We start from the raw sequence: 25,193 nt of genomic DNA, 5'->3' as shown, positions 1-25,193 counted from the left end.
CAAAAAGGGAGACCCTGATCTCTAATCTCATCTCTTGTAAGACCCTGATGATTGCTAGATCAAGTGCAAGAGGCAATAGGGTATACAAATGCCATAATTGTGACCAGTACAGGTATATACAGATCACTTTCTCCACTCCGTTATTAAGGATTACAATTAACATATGGCAGAAGATTCTGCTCGAGATTACCAGACATTTAGCAATTTTCCCTTATGTCTGGCCAATAGGGGCAAGGATCCAATGGAATCTAACACATTACGTAAAAGCTACCAGTTACTTAACAGGAAAAAATTAATAAAAAATATCAGAAGGAACTGCACTTTTCTAGTCTGTCGTTACACTATTTGAATTTATGTGCTTCTGTGTACCATGCAATATATAGCAAATAATTGTAGCATCACTTTATTTCCTCTGTAACATTCAACAATGGAAGCAAGTTCAGCAGCTGGACATCTCAACACTTGGAAAGGGTTATGTAAAAAACAAACTCACTGCCAATTTTTTTTTACACAACCGATTGTCTACATGAGATCCTCATAGATTGTAAGCTCTTGCGAGCAGGGCCCTCATTCCTCTTGTTGTAATAATCTACTTGTCTGTTGCTATGTTATGACATGATCCCCTGAATTTTAAAGGCGCTGCGGAATATGTTTGCGCTATATAAATAAAGATTATTATTACCTTGACAGCTCACATCCACAGTTAGATAACCAAAAGCATTAGATCAGCCAAAAAAGACAGATCAGAAGAGAAACTAGCAAATAGAACTTACACTAGAACCACTTACACACGCTGAATGAGTAGGCAATTATCGGGGAGGAACCGTTCATTCCTGATAATTGCCTGCTTGTCATTTACATGCTGCAATCACCTATGCCAGAGGCAGCACTCAGAGCCCTCTGTGTGGGCACTTGCGCCCTGGAAAAAGTCTATGGCGTACCAATATGCCTTAGACTTTTCCTGCCATTTATCGGCGCAGGGCACACTATGAACAGCGCAGGCAGCGCACTGAATGCAGGCAGGCTATTATAGAGAAATGATAAAGTACATGGAAGATATACTATACTGAACTGTAGTATTCAGGTTAAGTTGCAGTGTTGGCACATTGTGCTCAGTAAGTGGGTTTTGTGTTGCAGTTTGGGCAGTCTCTAAAAGGTTCGCCATCACTGATCTATTCTGAATGGGGAGGAGTGATCGATACTGCATCGGCCTGGTCCACCTCAAGAAATAGGGTCAGATAAGGAAAGATGTAAAAAGTGGATAGATATTTGTGGCATGTGCTACTACTGGGAGATGGTCTGAAATCAGTGAGCAAAGGACCCTTATGTAGTGAACAGAACGAACTTGGGTGCCATATATATATATATATATTCGTGTAAGAGTCCAGCGGGAGCACCAACCAGGAAGCGGGTGCAATGTCCACAGGGGCCGCGGCAACACCCCAATAATATGACTTGTAGAAAATGGACTGCACTCCAATTAAAAGTGAAAAATAGTGAACTTTTATTCACCCATATTGTGGCAAAAGTTGCCACAATAAATAAATATATATATATATATATATATATATATATACACACATATACACACATATATATATATATACACACACACACACACACACATATACATATATATTAAGAACGGGCAGCACTCCAGCGGATAAAAAGGAAAATAACTTTATTTACCCATAAGGCATCAGCCTTATGGGTAAATAAAGTTATTTTCATTTTTATCCGCTGGAGTGCTGCCCGTTTTTACATTTTGTATTCAACTGGATTGGCTTAAATCCATATTGGGCTTTTGCACCCTTCATCCATTTTTCCATTTGTGACGGTGCTGCCAATTTTTTATATTATAATATAGTATGTAGGCAGTGAGTAACTCACTTCACAAGGGGAGATAGCCTATGGGCGTCTTGAGTTTATCCCATAGACTAATCTCCCCCATCAGGATCGCTTGTAGAATCACAGGAGGGTACTTCAGGAAGATTCTCCTAAATAAAAAAACTAGGCTCGACATTTTTTCGGGAGTTTACATAAATACCCCCTTCCTCAGGAGCAACAGTATACATACAACAATAAAAGCTGACAGATGATGCCGGGGAAACAAGGATCAGGCATAATGAATATTTTTGCCCCATCTTTTTGGGGGCAGCTTTCCCATCTGGAAGCGTATGGGTTAATGCATATTGATGGTATCCCCATTGCAGAACAGTTTTCCAATGCGCTTCCTGTTAGGTGCGTCGGTAAGAGGCTTACACTGTGAATTCAATCATTTAATTAGAAAATGGTTCTTGTAAAACCATTAGAGAAGGGAATCTTTAAACCTCCCGTCTGGATGCAAAAGGGCACAGTCAATGCGCAGACTTTACAACCTCAGGTGTCTCACACAGATTAACAGCTCCTGCTTTCTCCATCCACTCTATTCCCACTACCACAAGCTAGGCAAACCATCCAGTTTCTTCCAGAAAATAATTCACGAAAAAACTAAAAAAGTGATTCAATCCTTCCGACTGGTCTTAGACGTCTTAATGGCTTAAGCATTTTTCCCCCCAAAAAATTATAATCCCAAATGTTTCAAATGCAGCGTATACTTGGCAACCAACCAGATACACTTAAAGGGAAGCTGTCAACTGCATTATGCTGCCCACAAAGAGCGCCGCATTAGTGTAATGACAGACCCACAGATGTCAGTGGTCTGTCATTTCAGGGATGGCAATCAGTAGTTTTAGGCAAGGGCTACACTGGTCGCACGACACCTGTCGCAGGCAGGATCGCTGAACAGCGGTGATCTCGTAGAAATAAACGGGATCGCCGCGGCAGATGCAACAAGTCCAGCCACGTTGGATTTCTTGCGACTGCAGAGACGATCGCATTAATTTCTTTGAGATCACCGCTACTCAGCGATCCTGGCCGTGACAGGTGTCGCGCGACCAGTGTAGCCCTTGCCTAAAACTACTGACTGCGATCACAGAAGTGACAGCCCTTGCTGTAAAACGGTTAGGGCAGCGCTAAAGTCCGCCCATCAGAGCCGGTGACGTCACAATACTCTGCCGGGCGGAAGCCTCCGCAGGGCAGTGTGTTATTGTAAATAAAAGAGCGTCGGCGCATGAGATGCTCCGATGCCATCAGGGGGGCTGCCTGGGTGAAATGATGGGTATGTCCGGGTTCAGCTCTGAACCCGGACAACCCGCTTTAACTCATATTTACAGTTTTCCTTTACTGTTCATCCCCATTTTAAACATGTGCTCCATGGACAATGCTACTAAGTGTGTGTCCTGGGCAATGTATGTGTGCCTTGATGAGCCTTTCGAGGGTGAATACATTTGCACTAGTTGCAATCGTGTTGCATTTTTGGAAGCCCAGATCTTGGATCTAAATAAGCAGCTTGAAATACTTAGGGGCATTGCAAAACTTAAGAGAGGCTTAGACCTCGCTGTGCAGGCACTGACTGGGGTCAGTGAAATGGAGGTGGGAGGAGGAGGGCAAGATCAGGACTATCAGGTCAGCAGTTGGGTTAATGTAGGTTGAAGGGGTAGAGGGAAAAGTACCAGGAAGGCTAGCCCTGAGCTGGAACACCCTAGTAAATATGCCTGTTTGGCTGATATTAGGGATGAAAGCCCAGGGCCAGCAACACTGCAGCAGGGCGTTTCTTCTAGCAACCAGGAGGATGACTGCTGCAGGAAGGATGGGAAAAGGAGTGCAGCAAAGGTCAGACAGATGCTGGTGGTAGGGGACTATTATAAGGCGGACAGACAGGGTCATCTGTTGCAGAGACCGTGAATGCCGAACAGTGTGTTGTCTTCCGGGTGCTCGGGTTCGGCATATTGCGGATCAGATTGACAGATTGCTGGGTCGGGCTGGGAAAGACCCGGCGGTCATGGTACACATTGGCACCAATGACAAAGTCAGGGGGAGATGGAAGGTCCTTAAAAAAGGATTTTAGGGAACTAGGAGAGAAGCTCAAGTCCAAGACCTCAGGTAGTGTTTTCAGAAATACTACCAGTGTCATGAGCGTCACCAGAGAGACAACCGGAGCTTAGGGAGTTAAATAAGTGGCTCAGAAGCTGGTGCAGGAAGGAAGGGTTTGGGATCATGGAGAACTGGGCCAACTTCTCGGTCGGTTACAGGCTCTACAGTAGGGACGTGCTGCACCTTAATGGGGAGGGTGCAACTGGTTAGACGGCTGGGGGAGCTTTTAAACTAGGATCTGGGGGGTCATACTAATAAGAGGCTAGATAGTGTAGACAGAGAGTGGGACCTAGAAAGGGACACTGGAGAATTAGTGGGGGCCAGGGTTAGTGAGGAAAGTAAAGAGAAGACTGGGCAGACCTATACACTTATGAAAAATAGAACTGCTGGTAACAAAAACCTGTTACATACAAACATCAACCAAGGTAACCCAAAAATCCTGGATATTCACTTTACAGGTAATAGTAAATTTAAAATGTATTTTTACAAATGCCAGAAATCTAGCTAGAGAAATGGGGGAGCTGGAGGCTATGGCACTAGAAAAACACAGATGTAGTTGGTGTGGCTGATAAATGGCTGGACTCTTCACATGACTGGGCTGTTAATAATGAGGGTTTTACACTATTTAGGAAAGACGGGGTCAATAGAAAATGTGGTGGCGTGTGCCTGTATGTGTGAGGAGTGATCTGAAGACAAGTGTGAAAGAGGAAACTGTGCGTGAGGATGATGAGGATGTGGAAACCTTATGGGTGGCCGTTCAAAGGGATATAAACACTGAAAAAAATATAATACTTGGTGTAATCTATAGACCACCTAACATCACAGAAACCACTATAACCAAATAGAGCGTGCGGCACAGGCTGGTACAGAAGTCCTAATGGGAGATTTTAACTTCCCAGACATTGACTGGGGTCATAATGTAGAAACTCCCACTAGGGGCGATGCTCTGTTGGATCTGGTAATTTCTAATGATGCAGAGCTTGTTGGAAATGTTACTGTTCGAGAAACACTAGGTAATAGTGATCACAATATAATTATATTCCCCCTAAACTATAAGAAACAAACTGTCAGGCAGAGCAAAAACACAATTTCAAAAAGGCTAATTTCCCTGGGCTGAGGGCAGCATTTCAGGGCATAGACTGGGAGCAGATACTGTCACATAATACTGAGGATAAATGGGAGAGCTTTAAATCCACATTGAGTAATTGCACAAAAAAAATGTTTTATTCCTTTAGGTAACAAGTATAAACGGCTAAAATTAAACCCCCCATGGCTTACAGCTACTGTAAAAATGTCAATAAAAGACAAAATAAGGGCATTAAAAAAAAAAAAAAAATACTAATCTGAGGGATCAGTTGTAGCATTACAAAGGGCTTAAAGGGACACTGACAGGCCTTATGAGCATAATTAGCTCTTTATATGGCCCCCTAGGTCTTATAATAAGCTTCCAATTCATATAAGTATTATCCCAGTGCGCATTGTAAAATGTTAAAAATAGTCTTTATAATCACCTGTCCTTTCTGCCCATGGGGCGTTCTTTGTGCCCAGCCGCGTCCCAACTGCCGGATCCTTAGACACACCCATCTCATTAGTATTCACTTCGCTGGGCGGTATTTTCCTGTCCCCGACATTCAGAGATCCTGCGCATGCCCCCGGCACCCTCGCTGGCCGGGATCACATTGCGCCAAGTGAATACTAATGAGATGGGCGTGTCTAAGGATCCGGCAGTTGGGGCGCGGGCTGGTCGCAAATGCGGCACAAAGAACGCCCCTTGGGCAGAAAGGACAGGTGATTATAAAGATTATTTTTAACGTTTTACAATGCGCACAGGGATAATACTTCTATGAATTGGAAACTTATTATGTGTCCCTTTAATAAATCTGCAAAAAGGAGATAAAATGATCAAAAATACAAAATGAACAATAGGTAGCAAAAGAGAGCAAAACAAATCCCCAAAAATTCTTTAAATATATAAATGCTAAAAAACCTAAAGTCTGAGCAGGTAGGTACCCTAAATAATGGTAAGGTGGGGGGAGGGGGGGGGGGGGTGTTCACTGAACATAAGGAAAAGGCAGAGTTACTAAATGGGTTTTTAGCTCTGTATGTAAAAAAGAAGAGAAAGGAGCCGATATCTGTGGCGCCAGGATTGTTAGTACACCTAGTGATATACTCAATTGGCTAACTGTAGATATGGTACAAGAGAAGTTAAATAAGGTAAATGAACAAGGCTCTGGGTCCAGCTGCATTACACCCAAGAGTACAGGTACAGTGCCAAGTGATTGGCGCAAGGCAAATGTTGTGCCCATATTCAAAAAAGGATCAAGGTCATCCACAGGTAATTATAGACCAGTTAGTTTAACTTCAGTTGTGGGGAAAATCTTTGAAGGACTCTTAAGGGACTATATATCTACATACACAAACAGGATATGCGACTGTAAATAATATTATAAGTGATAACCAACATGGGTTTACCAAGGACAGAAGTTCTCAGACTAACCTGGTTTCTTTTTATGAGGCGGTGAGTAGAAGCCTGGACAGAGGGGCGGCTGTGGATGTAGTGTTTCTGGATTTTGCAAAGGCTTTTGATACTGTCCATCATAGACATTTAATAGGTAAAGTAAGGTCTATAGGCTTGGAAAGTATAGTTTGTAATTGGATTGAAAACTGGCTGAAGGACCGTGTCCAGAGAGTTGTGGTCAATGATTCCAATTCAGAATGGTCCCAGATTATAAGTGGTGTACCCCAAGGTTCAGTGCTGGGTCCTCTAATTTATTTATTTATTAATGATATTGAGGTCGGGATTAATAGCACCATATCTATTTTTCCAGATGACACTAAGCTGTGTAGAACTGTACGGTCTATAGAAGATGTCCACAAACTACAAGCTGACTTGAACACTGAGTGATTGGGCATAAACTTTGAAAAGGAGGTTGAATGTGGATAAATGTAAAGTTATGCATCTTGGTAGTAATAATCTCTGTGCTTCATATGTCCTAGGTGATGTAACACTGGGAGAGTCACTTATAGAGAAGGATTTGGGTGTCCTTGTGGATGGTAGATTGAATAACAGCATACAATGTCAATCAGCTGCTTCTAAGGCCGCCAGGATATTGTCATGCATTAAACAAGGCATGGACTCGCGGGGCAGGGATGTAATATTACCACTTTACAAAGCGCTGGTGCGGCCTCATATGGAATATGCAGTCCAGTTCTGGGCACCAGTCCATACAAAGGATGCACTGCAGCTGGAAAAAGTACAGAGGAGAGCGACTAAACTGATAAGGAGCATGGAGGGTCTTAGTTATGAAGAAAGATTAAAATAATTACATTTATTTCGTCTTGAGAAGAGACGTCTAAGGTGGGACATGATTAACCTGTACAAATATATAAATGGGCCATAAGAAAATACGGTGAAAAACTGTTCCATGTAAAATGCCCTCAAAAGACAAGGGGGCACTGCCTCCGACTGAAGAAGAAAAAGTTCAGTCTCCAGAAGCGTCAAAGTTTCTTTACTGTAAGAATTGTGAATCTGTGGAATAGACTTCCTCAGGACGTGGTCACAGAAGGAACAGTGAACAGTTTTAAAAAGGATTTAGATAAATTCTTAAAAGTAAGGCTACTTTCACATTGGCGCCTTGGCTTTCAGTTTGTGAGATCCGTTCAGGGCTCTCACAAGCTGTCCAAAATGGATCAGTTTTGCCCTAATTCATTCTGAATAGAAAAGGATCCGCTCAGAATGCCTCACTTTGCCTCCGTTCCATCTTCATTCCGCTTTGGAGGCGGACACCAAAACGCTGCTTGCAGCATTTTGGCGTCAGTCTGATGAAACTGAGCCAAACTGATCCGTCCTGACACACAATGTAAGTCAATGGGGACAGATTCGTTTTCTATGAAACAATCTGGCACAATAGAAAACGGATCCATCCTCCATTGACTTTGAATAGTGTTCAAGACGGATCAGTCTTGGGTATTGTTAAAGATAATACAAACAGATCCGTTCTGAACGGAGGCAGACAGTTGTATTATCTGAACGGATCCGTCTGTGCAGATCAATGACGGATCCGCACCAAACGTGAGTGTGAAAGTAGCCTAAATGATATTAATGCTTATGAAAAACGTGTAGAAATCGAGTCTCACTTCCTACTGGGATTTGCATCCCCACCTATCCCTTGGTTGAACTTTTTTCAACTGTATTAACTATGTGACTGAGGCTTACAGCCCCTGCCCTCACCCACATCCCGATGGTTTCGCTCCTATGCACATCAGGAAAGGCGACCTGCATCAGCAGTAATGGAGGGGGGGCAGAAAGCCTCATCGGACTCCTCTTAGTAGTACTGATCGCCATCACAGGAGTGAATAACCTCTGAAATCTGCAGGTCTCTCTACACTAGGCTGTCCTCAGTGAGGGCAGCATAGTGCAGGTGACAAGTTCCCCTTTAAGGGAGGCTAACTTTTTGGATGGAGCCAATGTCAATTCTGTAAATTCCCTAAGATAGATTAGTGGTGTCTTGTGAAGGTCGCAGAGACATAATGGGGGGGGCTCCCTGTTTCAGACAGCTACGTGCCAGAAAAGCTGCTGTGGTAGATCCAGCCCATCTATACATTACATGGATGGCCATATACTACCACCGCAGGAGAATTGTCTGGTTAGCCGAAGCTTCAGCTGATACATTTAAAAAGTTGCAGTCTTCACGTGACAACCCCTGTATGGTACATGCACACAGCAGTGCAGGTTATGGACATTTCCATGCGGATTCCGCTTAATTTCCATATGAAAACCGGCATGTCTTGTCTTACTTGCCCTTTCATTTCCCCACATCACACCCTTAACATTGCAAAAAGTGAAATCTGCACTGAAAATCCATACAAACAATTGACGTGCTGCAGATTCCGAAATCCTCCCCACAGGTCAATTTCCGTGCAGTAAATTTCCACATCGTGCACATGAGATTTCCAAAATCTATCTACTTGGTTGGTACTGTACTATACTGCAGGTTTTACTGTGCGTAATAAACAGTGTGCATACTGTCTTAAGTTAGTGACGTTTATAATCTGCTCCTAGATCTGGTACCTGCCAAAAAGGTCAAGAGACACTAGACCAGGGGTGCACAACCTTTTCTGGTTGGGGGCCACATTGTCAGACTGAAGGAATCCCATGGGCCGAAAAAATTAAAGTTAAAGGGGTATTACCAACTGATATACTGTATTTATTGCATATTGTACATACAGTATACACCATAAATGTCTGGTTACGCCTCCAGGATTCACATCTAAATCGGAGAATACATGAAAAATGCATGTGAGCAGCCACAAGACAGACACATACATGTCTGTCACCAGATGGTTGAGGGCCGCACAGAATGATATTGAGGGCCGCAGGTTGTGCACCCCTGCTCTAGACTATCAGCTAGCACTAATATAGCTACTGTGCCAAAATATAAGTCATCACACAGTTTTGCAACATGTCATCATAAACTCAATAAGCGCCCATTTGCAGGATGGGATCATTCAGAGCAGTCTCCAGATAATTCCCATTTAAACTAGCGAAATGATCGACGACTCAAATATTGTTTATAGCGGACGAAACTGACCGTGCATAAGATATTAGAGCGATCTCCCATGTAGGGAATTCTCTCCCCTCGTTAGGTGTAATCAGAAGATTTAACTAAAGGATGATATTGCTACCCAGCAATCGTATCCTGTAAATGGGCCTTAAGAGATGCGAGGCGCTGTGGCCAAGAGTTAAATGACGGTAATGAAGACTTGGCTCAGCCAGTGAAGAACAGAAGCTGCCTTACTGAGCGCTTACTGACCGTAGGAAATTAAAACTGCAGACACTTTCTAAAAGGGTATGTGCGTCTGAATGACCCATCATGCGATCTGCGGCAAAATAATCTGAGGATCTCTGCCACGATTCTGTATGAATGACTGCTATGAGTACACAAACAGATCAGCCATTTACCAATGTGGCTAATGCGCTGCGGTTTCTGCACGGAAACTGCACCAAGAGGCGACATGTAAGTTTGCGGTGCCCAGTTCAAATCCATGCAGAAAAAATTGAGCTTGTATAAACTGCAATGCAAATTCCAACAACGGGGCATAGATTTCTCAAGCAGCACATAACAAGAAAGGGCACCGTCCTCCCACCTGGGAATTGAAGGAACACAATCCTGGCCTGATCCGACCGTCCAAGAAATCGGGGTGCAGAGCTTGAACAGAATAAAATGGAGAACAAGATACAGAGATAAGCCGCACTCACCATTCGTGTTCACGCTTCTTTATTGTAGGGCATGTTGCGGGGGCAGACTCACAGAGTATCAATCCACAGCGACGGCCGTTTCGCGGTATGACCGCTTCCTCCGGCTGTAGGATCAAACAGCCGGAGGAAGCGGTCATACCGTGAAACGGCCGTCGCTGTGGATTGATACTCCATGAGAGTCTGCCCCCGCAACATGCCCTACAATAAAGAAGCGTGAACACGAATGGTGAGTGCGGCTTATCTCTGTATGTTGTTCTCCATAGATTTCTCAAGGCTTTTAGTGCTGACTGTGTACCAAAATGTGTGCAAAAAGATACCGCTGTGTGAACTTGTATATTTCAGTCCTTGGAACTTGTGTTTCTTCAGCTGTTCCATTTATGCCTTTTTGCCAGATTTAGCCTCATTTATATCAGAACTATGTATTTTATTCCACGTTGTAGGAGGAGCCTGGTATCAAATCAACGGGCAACAGAGGGTCTACACGTGGCTCATTAAAATAAGGCCAAGTGATTGAAGAGGACCTTTCACCACTCCTGACATGCCTGTTTTAATAGCTTCATGCATCCCCCATGTAATAACAATTCTGGAGCATCTATTCTTATGGCTCTATGTTGTGCCATTCCTTTATTATTTCTACTAGACTGACTAGCAGTCTGCAGTAAGGGTACAGAGGGGAGGTAACCAGTTGGGGGCGTGTACCTGCACAGACTCACTCTATCCAATCAGTGCTGCCATTTTCAGACTGTGCACGTACACCCCACCCCCTACACACACACACACACACACACACACACACACTGGCTACCACCCCTCTGTACCCTTACTGCAGACTGCTAGAAATTCATTCATAATTTCTAGTAGAATTAATGAAGGAATGGCAAAACAGAGTCATAAGAATAGATGCTCCAGAATTATTACATTGGGGAATGCATTAAGCTATTAAAATAGGCATGTCATAAAATAAGGTGGGGGTGGGACACGACCACAGTTTTAGTGAATAGGACGGTGCTGCAATAGCAGACTCGGCCCATAGACAGATTTGGTGCCGTTTATGGAAAATACTCCTAGTCGAGTCATTAGTGCAGAGATCTTTGCCGTATCTTCAGAAAGCAGCCAGTTTACTACAGCTGGGACAAGGCTATGCTACTACTACTCCAGGCACTACTACTCATCCTCCTCAGAATATATCTTCAGGTCAATAAACTGTCAAGTTGTTAGACATTCTGCCTGGTGAATGCGGCAGTACTGCATCAGACATATATCACTTAGAAAAGCTGGATGACAGCCCCTATGGGAACTCTAATGGAGACAGGTACAGACAGGCTGAAAATAAATTAACAACTTTCTCCAGTTTAAGGTGGAAAAGCAGATACTGTATGGAGATACGCTGTGCAGACGCTCCTGTATTCTAGAGCAGTGTAGTGTCGAATTGACCCATGATATGCAGGCATTGCTGAAAAGCAGAGGAATATCAGCTAAAAAGAAAAGAAAGCAAGCTACAGGAAAGAAACTATAAGCCTGCTAAGTAGGTAGATATCTATGGTGAGCAGGGACGGAGCCTGTCTATACGACTCCCCAGGGCAGCAGGCAGCAGCCATGGACCTGCAGGGAGGGGAATGGAACGGATCACAGAGACGAAGCTGGCAAGGAACAGAAGGATGTGGGCTGGACGGAGCCGAGCAGCCGCAAAAGTATTTCCTTCCACTAAACAACATCTTGGCTCTGAGACAGAGTGAGCATCACGAGGCAGCATAAACCTCCGATGCTTCCCATCTTCAATCCCAATGCTACCAAAATGCAAACTGAAGCCAAGAACTTCAATAAAACCTCCACCTAAACCTCACCCCCTCTTGCACCGTCACTGCCGGGTCTGGCCAGGAGACTCAGACTAGACAGCGCAATGAGAAAGCGTAAGGAAAAAGAAAAAAAATAAAATAAAAAAATTGCGGAAAATAGAAAGTTGCAGTTGCTGATCAAAGAGAAAACTAAAGTAGGGAGGTGGGGTACGGACAGAAGACAGAGAGTGGCTATGTATCGCCCAGAGGCAATGCTGGCGGGATGAGCCTGGGCACAGAAACTCATAGAAATTCTGCTCCTCGGATGAGAAGCCTCCTGCCTGTTAGCGTGCGGAGAACTGGTCAATCTCTGGCCAGGAGCCAATTTACTCGCAAGACAATCGCAGAAAAGTAGTCAGCATTTGCAAAGGACAAGTTGGTAAAGTACTATACACTGATCAGCAAGGGAGGGACAGAAAGATGTTCAATAAAAATGATGCATTGCTTTTTTTTTTTTTTTGCAAGATAGATACTTAAAAAAATAAACTAAAACACAGGTTCATTAGAAACTACTGGTATACCACGATCCTTAAAGGGGTTCATAATATTAAAGGCCTATCCTCGGGAATGCTCAGACTGGGCGCAGGTCAACAGAATGATATAAACAACGATGAGGCTGCAGCCCACGCACGAGCTCCATAGCCCTACAAAGAGTGGGCCCGAATCCTTCCAATCCAATACGGGTGGCCTACCAATGCTCTGATCCCAGAAAACACCTTCAGTGATATGTACTAAGACATGTTATATCTTGCGATTGTTAAAGTGATTGCAAAGCTTTAATTAGCCATGGTTAAAGGGGTATTCCGCCAGCAGGAAGTGAAGGCACATTGCTAGCATTTGCTTTCGCTTGCTGATCATTGTCTGACCACCGAGGTCTCCACTAATTGCTGCAATAAAGGGGCGTCAGGGTTCTGTGGAGCACCATGGCTGCTTCTAAATCTTTTGGGCAGGCCAGGTGCTGTGTAGGTACTGAAAATTTGTTGTGATTCTCTGCCCAGCGTCTACCTAGGATCGGCCATGTGCAGAAACTATGCTCCTTCAGCCCCATGGCTGGTGGGGGTTCCCTGCAGTCAGGATCCCACCGATCCTAAAAAAAAACTCTGATATAGAATGAAATTAAAGGGGATGCCTCACTTCAGCAAATAGCATTTATCATGTAGAGGAAGTTAATACAAGGCACTTACTAATGTATTGTTATTATCCATATTGCTTCCTTTGCTGGCTGGATTTGTTTCCATGGTTACGACCACCCTGCAATCCATCTGTGGTGGTCATGCTTGCACACTATAGGAAAAACTACCAGCCTCTCTGGTGGCTGGGACCGCACATAGGCTAGTGCTTTTTCCTGTAGTATGCAAGCATGACCACTGCTGCTGGATTGCAGGGTGATCATAACCATGGAAACGAGCTGCGCATAATGTAATATAAAAATGAATCCAGCCAACAAAGGAAGCAATATGGATAACAATACATTAGTAAGTGTCTTGTATTAACTTCCTCTACATAATAAATATTATTTGCTGAAGCAAGACAACCCCTTTAAGCACGGCCACAATTTCGCTCTCTCGCAGAGTTGTACAGAATCCATTAGAATACAAACCTCTGTGCGCTGCTGTGTAGAAACAGGGACATGTACAGCATGGTGTGTACAGCGCACTAAATATGCCAATAAGCATAAAACACAACGGCATCATGGGCATGCAAATAAAGGATATGACTGCAGAATTAACAGCACATTGAGCGGGAGAGCATACCTCCAGGATGAAGGGTAACACAGGGATGAAGACTCCGGTGCTTTCTGACAGCAGTGTCAGGGCCCGGATACAGTGCATCCTCAGAGGGAAGTAGCGTGCAGTGGGAACGAGCCTATAGAAAAAGAAATTGAGTGTAAACACCGCACAATACAAGCCTTCTAGGACACACGATTGCCCAGTAGGAAAGTACTACACAAGAGAACAGCATTGCAGCCAGAGAAAGGCACATCAAATTAAGGTGTAAATTAAGACTACATGTCTGCTCCTATTATACAGGCACTGCAGATGAAAGTTTTACTGCCGCTTAAAAGAAGGTTAAATTTGGATATTTTGGGGGAGATATTTTCCTTAAAAACAGCCAACTTCCTGTTCTGTAGCGCCTCTATTATACAACGCATCCCTATTAACAGGTCCCATCACTGTCTGGAGATCGGAGCAATACTGCCATCTAATGGTGCATGCGGGTAATGCTATGCTTACATCGCTGTAAACGTTCCAGAGAGGGGAAGATCTCCAGACTATTTGGAGCCTGATGTGCAAACCATCGACTCCTTTACTCTCTTGTGCAGGAAGAGAATCAAATAAAAAAAATGAAAGGATTAAATCCAGATCTCTACAGTGTAGTCTGTCAGCTCCCACATCAACTCCAACCTCAGCATAGGCCTTGTAGGGTATGTGCACTGCATCAGAAACATCTCTCTTCTGAAAATCTGTGCCTAGAATCATTTTTTTTATGCTAATTAGGTTTCAAGTGCCCTGTGGGCGGGGTTGCACCATCTGGTCAGTGCACCATCACTGCACCAGTATAACCGCCCATCACCACCTTCTCATGGCTGATTGACAGCGCCAGGCGTCATTGCTCCCAGTCTAAGCTCTGCTCCTGCGCAGAACGTTTGGTGCTGCGGCCTCACCTCACTGTATTGCTCATGTGCCAATACGAGACAGAGCAGCGCAGGGACGAGAATTCAGTGCTGATATTGATGATGCAGGGGACACCTGGGACTGTCAATCAACCATTAGGGGAGGCGATGAGCGGTGATAGCGGTGTAGCAATGGTGCACCGGATGGCACAACCCCGCCTACAGTGCACTTGAAACCTAATTTGGGTTTAATATTGGGCTAAATACACCCATTTACCTCTACCTGAGCAAGCCATTAGGTAGGTGCTGCTGTGTACTTCCCAGTTTGACAATCAATAAAACCATCATGAAACATTGTACAGAGGCTCAAACCCTGCTTTCACAGCTCTATGAAGTACGCAGTGCTACATCCCCATACTCTTCATGCATTATATTACAGGGGTTGTCCCATTACAACACCTGACCAATAGGAGCCTGGTCTGCAGGGATTTGACCACTGGGGCCCCACCTTGCTCCTCATTTCAATGAACTGTCGACCACTCCATTCAACTCCAAGGGACTGTAAGAGATAACTTACAATTGCTACCCTACATCTGGCACCTCCACAGACCTGAACGGAGCGACAGCACGCAGGCGTGACCGCTACTTCATTCAAAGAGGGATCACATCCCCATTCTGATGATCAGCAGGGGCCCCAGCGGTTAGCCCACTGTGGACAGGGGATACCTTGTCTTAATGGGACAAACCCTTTAAGAGGACCCGTCTTCTTTCCCGACATGTCTGTTTCAGCAATGTACTGCATTTCACATGTAATACAAATACTGGATCATCTATTCCTACAGCTCTATGCCTTTATTATCCCTGCTAGAATTACTAGCAGTTTGCAATAAAGGTCCAGCTGGGTGATACCAGTTGGGGTGGTGTCCCTGCACAGTCTGATGCTATCTAATCAGTGCTGAATTGTCAGACTGTGAAGGACACCCCCCACCCAAACTGATACCACACAGCTGGACCTTCATGCATACTGCTAGCAATTGTTAACTTCTATTAGGAATAATAAAGGAATGGAACATCAGAGTGATAAACTCCAGAATTGTTATATGGGCAAAGCAAGCAGTTGCTGAAACGGATACGTCAGGACTGGAGAGGTGACAGGTCCTCTTTACTAAATATGCAACCCAGTTGTGCAACAAACTTGAACACCTTTGGGACAACTATTTAAAATTATTTAACATAAACTTTTAATAAAGACCAATTGAAAAAATTTGTATCAGTTTTTGTGATCCATGGCTACATTTTTGTAAGAGAATGTGACAGTCTGCTCTCGGTCCCGTCAGATGACTGCTTGCTCTGTAGCCCTCATGTCTGAACTCCTCACAGCTCATAAACACCCATTTAAGCCATATTCTTATCAGTCTGATAGGGACTTAGCCATGATGGGTGTTACGGAGCTGTCTGCAAAAACTTATCCCTGGAGCACAAAAGAAAGAAATAAAAATCCTGACAATTTTTTAATAAAGACCAAGTGGAAAAAAATTATTTTAGCCCAAAAGTAGTAAAATACAGTTATAAAAAAATTGCCCCAAAAAGTGTTCATAGCCTTTAATAGGCGATTGCTCCACAACTTGTCAGACTCAAGGAAGTGTACACAGGAGAATTTTAATTCACAAGAAGATGTTCTTGTATTTGGGTCTTCTACGTGAATCAAACCCATTTATTGGAGCGTCACGTAAGAAACCTACTGCTACTCCTTCATGTAATGTACAGTAACTAAACAAATAGCACTTTAACTGCTGGCTCCTACCTGATACAACCAGTGATAACCTGGACCAGTGGATAGATCAGAGGCTCCAGTACGTCACTGGGATGGATTGTGCTCAGCACTCGGCACCACAGATACAAGCAGTGAACGTACTGCCAGTTATATACTGACTGATAAGCCGCCTGTGAAGAGAAAGAACAAAAGGTGCATTATTACTACTGTCTGAGAAACAGGTGTGGTATGTGGCATACTTCAGACATGTCACAAGAGGGTACAGTCACTAAACACTAATGGTGGGTTTACATGGCCAGAGGAGCAGTCTATTATCAGGAAGGAAGAGTTATTTCCCCGACAACTAACTGCTCATTCAGTGGAGGAGACCACTGCATTCACATGCAACAATCACCTCTACAGTATGGGGACGAGCGATCCCCCGCCCTCATACAGCTGCATTGTTTCTGGGCTGCAGAGTGCTGTTTGGACAAGGGTGGATAGAGAGAGAGATATATATATAAAAATTAAAAAAAAATGAAACCTTCAGCCCAACACAATTGGTAATTCTATATAATGAAGTAGCGATCATTTTCCTTGGCCTGCAGCTTTGATCCCATAGAAGAACACCAATGCTCATCTCAGAGGGGCTGCCAGGGTGAAGATGCGGATATGTCCCGGTTCAGCTCTGAACCCGGACAAACCCCTTTAAATACAAATAGTTAAAAAGGCTGAGCACTCACCACCTGGACCACACCGAGATACATACAAATGTGGGCAGTGGTAACAATTAAATATTTATTATTACACCAAATGCAGGTATAACAACTTAAAATATACAGTTATGAAAAACAATGATAAAATCTAACTAACGCATAAAATACACTCCAATATATCTAAAATAATTGCTGAGGTGATAAGAACATCATTCAAATACATAACATCATGTAAAATATTGACAAAGAAGAAGAAGAATGAGGTGATTATCTTCTATGGCATATAATAGATTGCCCTTTCGATTAAGCTATGTCGATAATTTGGTATTGAAAATTCGCCGATTTAAAGTGCCAAGTAAATGTCCGGATGACTGTCTAAACAGAAATCACATTTAGTAATCTCTGTTCGATAATATAAACAATTCGGCATATATTTGCTGAGGGAGATGCTGCGATTACACCTCCTTGACATGGTATAGTTCAATTGCCGTACGACTTGCGCACACAGTGGCGTCCCACGTGGCTAGCAATGTCGAGTATGGCAGAACCTGATTACAGATTGTCAGCTGAAACGGCTCGAATGATTCTGTGGTCCCTTGTTCACGATCTCCAGTTGTCTTCTGAACTGTCTCCAAATGTGGAGGGTTATTCAGGTGGGATCTCACAATTATCAGGGCCGAATGTTTAAAATCGAGACGTTCAGTCTATGCCGGATAAGAATCGAACTTTTATAGTCAAAGGCTCCACAAAGATAAGGATCCAATTCCAAGATATATGGATAGATGGTTTGTCCATCAGCTGATGTGCGGGTCTTAGAACAACCAGACGCATTTCGGGGTCTTTTCCTAGCCCCTTCCTCCGTGGTGCACCACTGAGAAAGGGGCTAGGAAAAGACCCCGAAACGTGTCTGGTTGTTCTAAGAGCAGTTGGACCCCCACCGATCAGATACTGATGACCTATCCTGAGGACAGGCGATCAATATCTACTGGCTGCACAACCCCTTTAATTATCAAGCAAGAAATGCATTTGGCATGTCCAATGTTCCCCAACCTGTGGCTCTTCAGCTGCTACTAAATTACAACACCCATTATGCCTGTGGCTATCAGGGCATGATGGGAGCTGTAGTTATGCAGCAGCCTAAGGGCCACAGGCTGGAGATCAATGCTCTAATCTACCATTGTGATGAAAAAGAATGACACCGAAGGGCTACTTAGGCTACTTTCACACTTGCGGCAGTGGGATCCAGCAAGCAGTTTCGTTGTCGGAACTCCCCGCCGGATGCGCCGATCTGGATGTGACTGAATGCATTTGTAAGACGCATCCGGATGCGGATCAGTCTCACAAATGCATTGCAAGAACGTATCCATCGCCCCGCTTGTCATGCGGACAGACTGATCTGTCTTGTATCTTGAAGGACAGATCTGGCATTCCAGTATTTTGAATGCCGGATTCGGCACTAATACATTCCTATGGGGAAAAATGCTGGATCCGGCATTCAGGCAAGTCTGTTTTTTTCGCCGGAGATAAAACCGGAGCATGCTACAGCTTTATCTCAGTCCTGATCAGTCAAAACGACTGAACTGATGACATCCTGAACGGATTACTCTCCATTCAGAATGCATTGGGATATATGCCTGTACAGTTCTTTTCCGGTATAGAGCCCCTGTGACGGAACTCTATGCCGGAAAAGAAAACGCTAGTGTGAAAGTACCCTTACCAAGACATTACAAAGGTAACCCTAGAACTAGTGGGAGCCCACCTTACTGGGTATTACATGTCTGACTGGTTTTCTGCACCGAGCAGCTTGACATAGTATTAAAGTACACCAATCTGAGGAAAAAATAATTGGCTTATGAAGTAGCTGTCTGAGCTGTGGAGTGAGAAGACTCCGGTTAACTCCATCCAATTAGGAGTTTTCATGCTACAATCCTGCATCCAGACAGGGCAACAACAAAAACGCACACCTGGAAAAAGCTTCAGATACCTTATGCAATACCCCAGCACACACGAGGCCATTCAAAGACGAGCCGTCACCTCTCCTGACGTGGCACCTTAATACTTAAATTCTTCATGAAATCGCTATTCTAAATAATATTTTCTTAGAACTGTGCTGTTCCTCAATTATTCCTACTAGAAATGATGCATGCATTCACAACTGGGTGTTACTAGCTGGGGGGGGGGGGGGTCATTTCACACTCAAAGACCGTCCAATCAGTGTTGACAATGTCAGATTGTAGGTGCACACATCCCTGTGATAAGGCGAAGACCAATGCCCAGTAGTCAATTTAATCATAAATATCCAGAAGGAACGACATGGAATGGCACTATGAACACAGTCAGAAGGTCCTCTTTAATGACAACAACAACACAAGCCCTTTTTCTTTCAAGGGGCTTCTGGGATTCTCTGGATAGGTCATCAGTATCTGATCAGTGGGGGTTTGACACCTGGGACCCCTGACGATCGGCTGTTTGAGAACGCTGTGGCCCTCGCGGGTTCTCAGTTTTGTCTAGGCCAGGTGACATCAAGTTCATCCGTCATATATTGCTTCGGCACAGCTCAATGTACGGCACTGTGCCTGGTAAGCCGTGAGAAGGCCATGTGGCTACAGCGAGCAACGCTGCCTTCTCAAACAGCTGATCGGTGGGGATCCCGGGGGTTGCACCCCCACTGATCAGATGCAGATGACCTATCCTCAGGATAGGTTATCAGTTAAAAATCCCAGTAGACCCCTTTAACAGGTGATATTTCCAATACAGCCATAAAACACTTTGTTCCAAATATCTCACAGACCAGACAACAGACCACATTTCAACACCATGTTATCTTTAGGCCCAAAACTGTGCTCAACATTTTCTTCATTTATCTGATACAAACTTCCAAAGGCTCTGCATGGACTTTTAAAACATGTCAATGCATTTTGGGGACTTGCAGCCAAGACTAGAGGGAGCCTACAACATACTGTTTATAGATGGACCTCAGTAACAAGCTGTGGGCTGCAGGCAGGAAGGACAAAGGGGTATACCCATCTCTAATACAGGATATACCATAAATGTCTGACAGATGCAGGCCCAACACCAACTCTACGACATGGCCCCTCCAACCTTGTGTGGCCTGGATGCAGCGGACACAGGTGTTCAGGTCTATGGAAACAGAGATGGGAATATAACGGTCCATGCAGGGAACATACGACAATGGTGTACTATTCCATCCAGACATACAAGATCAACATACAGAGGCTGTAACAAAACTGCATGTAGAAAGTCCGCTTAGGCCTGTAGTACTAAGCTTATAAAGTACTAATAGAGGTCATCTGGTCAGACAGCGCGATTTCACTAATTATGTAACACAATCTGTTGAGTTTGCAAGATCTAATCATCTTTAAACCTGGACATAAAGGGATTGGACACGTATCCAGACACCTCAAACAGCTTTAAAGCTAAGTCCATTATAAAAGAGGCACAAAGCAAGCAAAACAGACATCAAAAGCGTCTACCGCCCAGATTATGTCTGCGAGCGGTCACGACTGCTGCTTACGCTACGGTGCATGCTTACCAAGACTGGCACTTTTTATGCTAGAATAAACACCTTTTGGTGTTCTGCGTGTATGGGCACAACATCCGTAAGAGCAGAAACACAGCGGGGGGTGGGGGGAGCCGGGTTGGTGCTGCCAGTATCCGTTCAATCCTTTTGGATGGAGTTGCCAAGCCCCCTGAGGACTGTTTAGGGTGTGGGTACCGGCGCGCCACACACAGCAATCCTCACCAGAGGGAATCTCCAGCCATTTGGCCACCATTGCTGCTGGCGTCCCCAAGACTTGAAAAAGGAGTTCTAAACTCCGAAACGCGTTGTCCACTGAACATAAATAGCATCTATACCAAAAGTCTCTGAATTCAGGTTATCTTTGAGCGCCAAAGAGGTACGCACACAAACGATTCATAGAACAAGGAGAAAGAAGCACTGGCATCTTCTTCAAAGTTCAGGAGGAGATGGTGATGGTGGGGGGGGGGACACAGCAAATTTCGAACAGTTTCGGTTTGTTTTTATGGCGTTCACAGTGTGGCATAAGTAACAATGTGTTTATTCTGCGGGACAGTATGATTATGGCAATACCATATCATTTATGATGTCTTTTGTTTCTTATTTTACACAAAAACGATTTTTAAAGTTTTTGTGTTGCAGCATTCAAAGAACTAGGACTGAAACATTTACTCCATTAAATCATGTAACAACAAAAATTTGCAGAGGATTCGTTTGTGCCATGTTACCACAGAACGTGAGTGAAGCGCATGCCATTATTCACCGCTCCCGACATATACACATCAGGATATAGTGCATGTAAGTAGGGCTGCAGTAAACGATTATTTTAGAAATAGAGTATTCTATGAATTTTTTTATGGTTAATCGAGTATTCTAATAAGAAAAAAATTTATAGACTGTTTACCATTTAAAAAAACTTAGCAGACCTCCTGCCATCAGTACCCAACACCCTTTGTTCCCCCTTGTGCGATCAGCCAAAGTGCATCAGTTCCCCCCAGTGCCATCAGCACCACTATCCCCCTGTGCCATCAGCTCCGTTCCCCCAGTGCCATCAGCTCTACCCACACCAGTGCCACCAGCTGCCCCTTCTAGCCATGACCCCAGCGACAGTACTTACCTTTCCTGTAGGGGTGCCACTCCACAGCTCCTCCATCTTCTTCTCTGACGTCACACAGCGTCTGGTCATAGTGCGCGCTTACGTGGACTATGACCTGACGATGCGTCAGGAAGAAAGTTCAGCGCGGTGCGGGCGACCATGGAGCGTTAAGTAAAAGCAATCGCTTCACTTCCGCTCCGTGGTCACATGACACAAATTTGTGTTGAATTACTTGATTCAATCGAGTAATCGTTTCAGCCCAACACGCAAGTGCACATTATAACCTGACGCTGTGTAAAGTCTGTAAGGGCTGTGAAGTGTCGGCGGCGCCCCTAGCAGGAACGGCAAGTATCTGAGTTCACTGGCAACTGATGGCTAGGAGGGGGAGACGGACGGTGGCACTTGGGGAACTGATGGCGCTTGGGGGAGGGTTCGTGGACTGATCCTATTAGAGTACTCGATTAATCATTGGATTTTTGGATTAATTGGTAGAATACTTGATAACTAAAATAATCGATCGCTGCATCCCCACAAAGATTATTCTCAGCTTGCACTCAGAGCTGCATGAGGGCTTGTTTTTTGCAGGACGAGTTGTCTCTGTGGCTGATCGCTATGCTGAGACTCATACACAGTGCTTGCATTGCGCTGTGTATCAGTCAGTACAGGAAATTCTCATAGAATCCTGTACACTGAAAAGACGGCCGGTCCCGGCGCATAAGCCGTAGTGTACATGAGTCGGGCAGCAGGAGGCAGTACGTCAGCGATGACGTTCTGTCTCCTGCCTCAGGCAGCAAAAGACGACTACTGTGCTGGACCAGAAGCCTGGAAACTGCGTTTGGAGCGGTCACATGACCGTGGAGAGGATCCTATGAAGGGCTGCTCTGCGGAGGGCAAGTATACTTGTAATATACTTCCCACCGGGTAATTAAAGTTCCCCAAATTTAAAGAAGAGGCCGGAGAACCCCTTTAAGACTGATTTTTTTATTACGTTTTAGGGAGGTGGAAAAAGGGTTTTAAGATCCTCACCATATGGAACAAATGTGCTCATTTTATTTCATGGCTTGTCACAGATGGGGTTTTTTAAGTGGGCAATTTATGTTTTTATCTTGAATCTGTTTAAAACACATTTACTTTTTAAAGTAATGTTCAAAGTCTCACTAGGGGACTTGAACCGCCGATCCTCTGATTGCCCATGTAATACACTGAAGTACTTCTGCACTGCAGTATATTATGTAATTTACAATAATACTGACAGTAAGCCCATTTAGTCCTGCCAGCGATCACACTGTTGGGGCCACTGGGGCGAGGGTCTTCTCTATCTAACCATTTGGATGCCACAGTCAGCATTGATCATGGCATCTAAGGTGTTGAACTGCCAGGATCAGAGTTATGTAAAATCCCGGCAGAGAGCGCAGGGAGCCAGCTGTACAACACATAACATGTAGAACTTCCCTAAAGTAGTATGATGGCTCATGGTGACAAGGGATTAAATAACACTTTATAATACATGTGCCACTAGTACTCACTAAAACAGTAATGTAAGACGAGTTCTACACACAAGATTTCCCACAAGAGATTTAACATCTCTACACGGGACAGGTGAACATGTCTGATAACTCTGGGGTCATTAGAACTGGGGTGTCAAGCCCACCATTCCTTCCCTGCAGTAAAGCGGTGGTCTGCCATCCGGCTGCTCCACTTAATGTCTACAGGACAGAGATGGCCACCTGCAGCACTTAGCAGTATCTTCAGCCCCACAGACTTTCATAAAGCTGTGGGGCAGATGTTTGACCGCTGCTTCATTCAAACCCCATGACCACAGTGGAAAGGAATGGGGGGCTTGGGGCCCCAGTTCTAGAGACTGTGGGGGTCCAGAGCGATCAGACCTCACCATGTATCCTGTGTATAGGTGATAAAATGTCCACTTTATGATCTCGCTGCGAGTCGCCAGCTAATAACCATGGAGCTGTGCCCTCAACAAGGAGCATTACTTCTCTGTCCTACCAATGGACCCACAGCAGCCGGTAGGTTTTCATTTATTTTACTTTGTGAGTGGGTTTCTTTCCCATAGGAAAGTAATAAGCTACTTTGCCAGTGGCAGAATTAATATTTTACGGTTTGGCAGGGACACATTTGGCACTGCACACTGTTAGATAACGACGTGGACATGGGAGAAAAGTGCACTAAGGGAATACGCCAATTCGAAGCACGTCATACGCAAGTTAGCTCTGCCAGGACTCATCCGCCACTTCCGATACAGCAGAGGAAACATTCCTCCCGAGCAGGATCCTTTTCCTACACTGAGAATTATATCAGATTTTCCAAAGTACACATAAAGCAGAACTGCAGCGCAGCGAGCCACCTCTCCGGCAGGATCTGATTCGTTTGGGAGGTTTCCTGGAGAAGGAAGGAAGCCCAACCAGTGTCCAAAGAAATATCACCTGTAAAATAATCACCCCGATTTCTGGCTTTATCTAGAACTATCTGAAGAACCCGGCTTCACTCGGGTATATTTAATCAATTTAATTTAATGTTTGTGTGTGTCGTTAAAAGATAAACACTATCCACTATAACAGTGACCTCCACAGCGCCCCATCTCTTAACTATATATGTAATTCACTGTTCCATTAATTAGTGGTGGGTCTGCTAGAGCAGAAGTCAGTCATATCCATGTGTTGCATCATAAAACAGGGGGGAGAATTTATTGACTCAGAATATTAGAGAAGAAAAAAGTTACAAACTTTGGCACAAGTCTAATTTTGGACAAAAATGTGCAACTTGTCTCCATTTAACGCCATGCTCGTCTCTTAAAAGTAGGTGGGGTGTGGGCAGGAAGGGAATTAATACTAAGTAATAGTACTTATTAATACTTGCACTAGAGAACATAAATTACACCAGAAATCATCTTTTTAGGTGCAGGTGTGATTTTCTGACATACAGACGCATCACAATTAAGAGGAATGCAGTCCTAAGTTTTGTGCATCTGACGCCAACATAGTTTAAAAAATTAAGACTGGCATAAAAATGCCATTCTTAGGCTGAGTTCACATCAGCGTTCAGCCTTTCCGTTCTCCTACTCCATTATAGGAGCAGGAGAATGAAAAGGACGAACGCAGCCTACGGACCCCATAGACTATAATGGGGTCCGTTAGGTTTATGCTCAGAAGATGATTTTGGAGCGGAGACAAAAGTCCTGCATGCAGTAATTTCATCTCCGCTCCAAAATCATCTCCTGAGCGTAAACCATTATAGTCTATGGGGTCCGTGGGGTGCGTTCGCCTCAGTTATGTGCCCAATCCGTCCTTTCCGTTCTCCTGCTCCTATAACGAAGCAGGAGAACGGAAAGGCTGAATGTGAACGAAGCCTAAATAAATCCCCCACAAAGCGTTTGCCCCATTGGTAATTTA

General features: G+C 44.3%; 1 protein-coding gene across 1 annotated transcript in view; it reads right to left on the bottom strand.

Moving 5' to 3' along the window:
* Nucleotides 1-25,193, bottom strand: part of NOC2L (NOC2 like nucleolar associated transcriptional repressor) — a 108,194-nt gene that overhangs the window by 48,705 nt on the left and 34,296 nt on the right. The window contains exons 11-12 of the mRNA XM_044281806.1: nt 16,488-16,627; nt 13,824-13,935 (exon numbers count right to left, since the gene is read on the bottom strand). Coding sequence (XP_044137741.1) covers nt 13,824-13,935; nt 16,488-16,627 — 252 coding nt within the window. The remainder of the gene's footprint in view (nt 1-13,823; nt 13,936-16,487; nt 16,628-25,193) is intronic.

This window comes from Bufo gargarizans, chromosome 2, assembly GCF_014858855.1.
Source record: "Bufo gargarizans isolate SCDJY-AF-19 chromosome 2, ASM1485885v1, whole genome shotgun sequence".
Lineage (NCBI taxonomy): Eukaryota > Metazoa > Chordata > Amphibia > Anura > Bufonidae > Bufo > Bufo gargarizans.
This window is presented reverse-complemented; position numbering and strand designations above follow the sequence as displayed.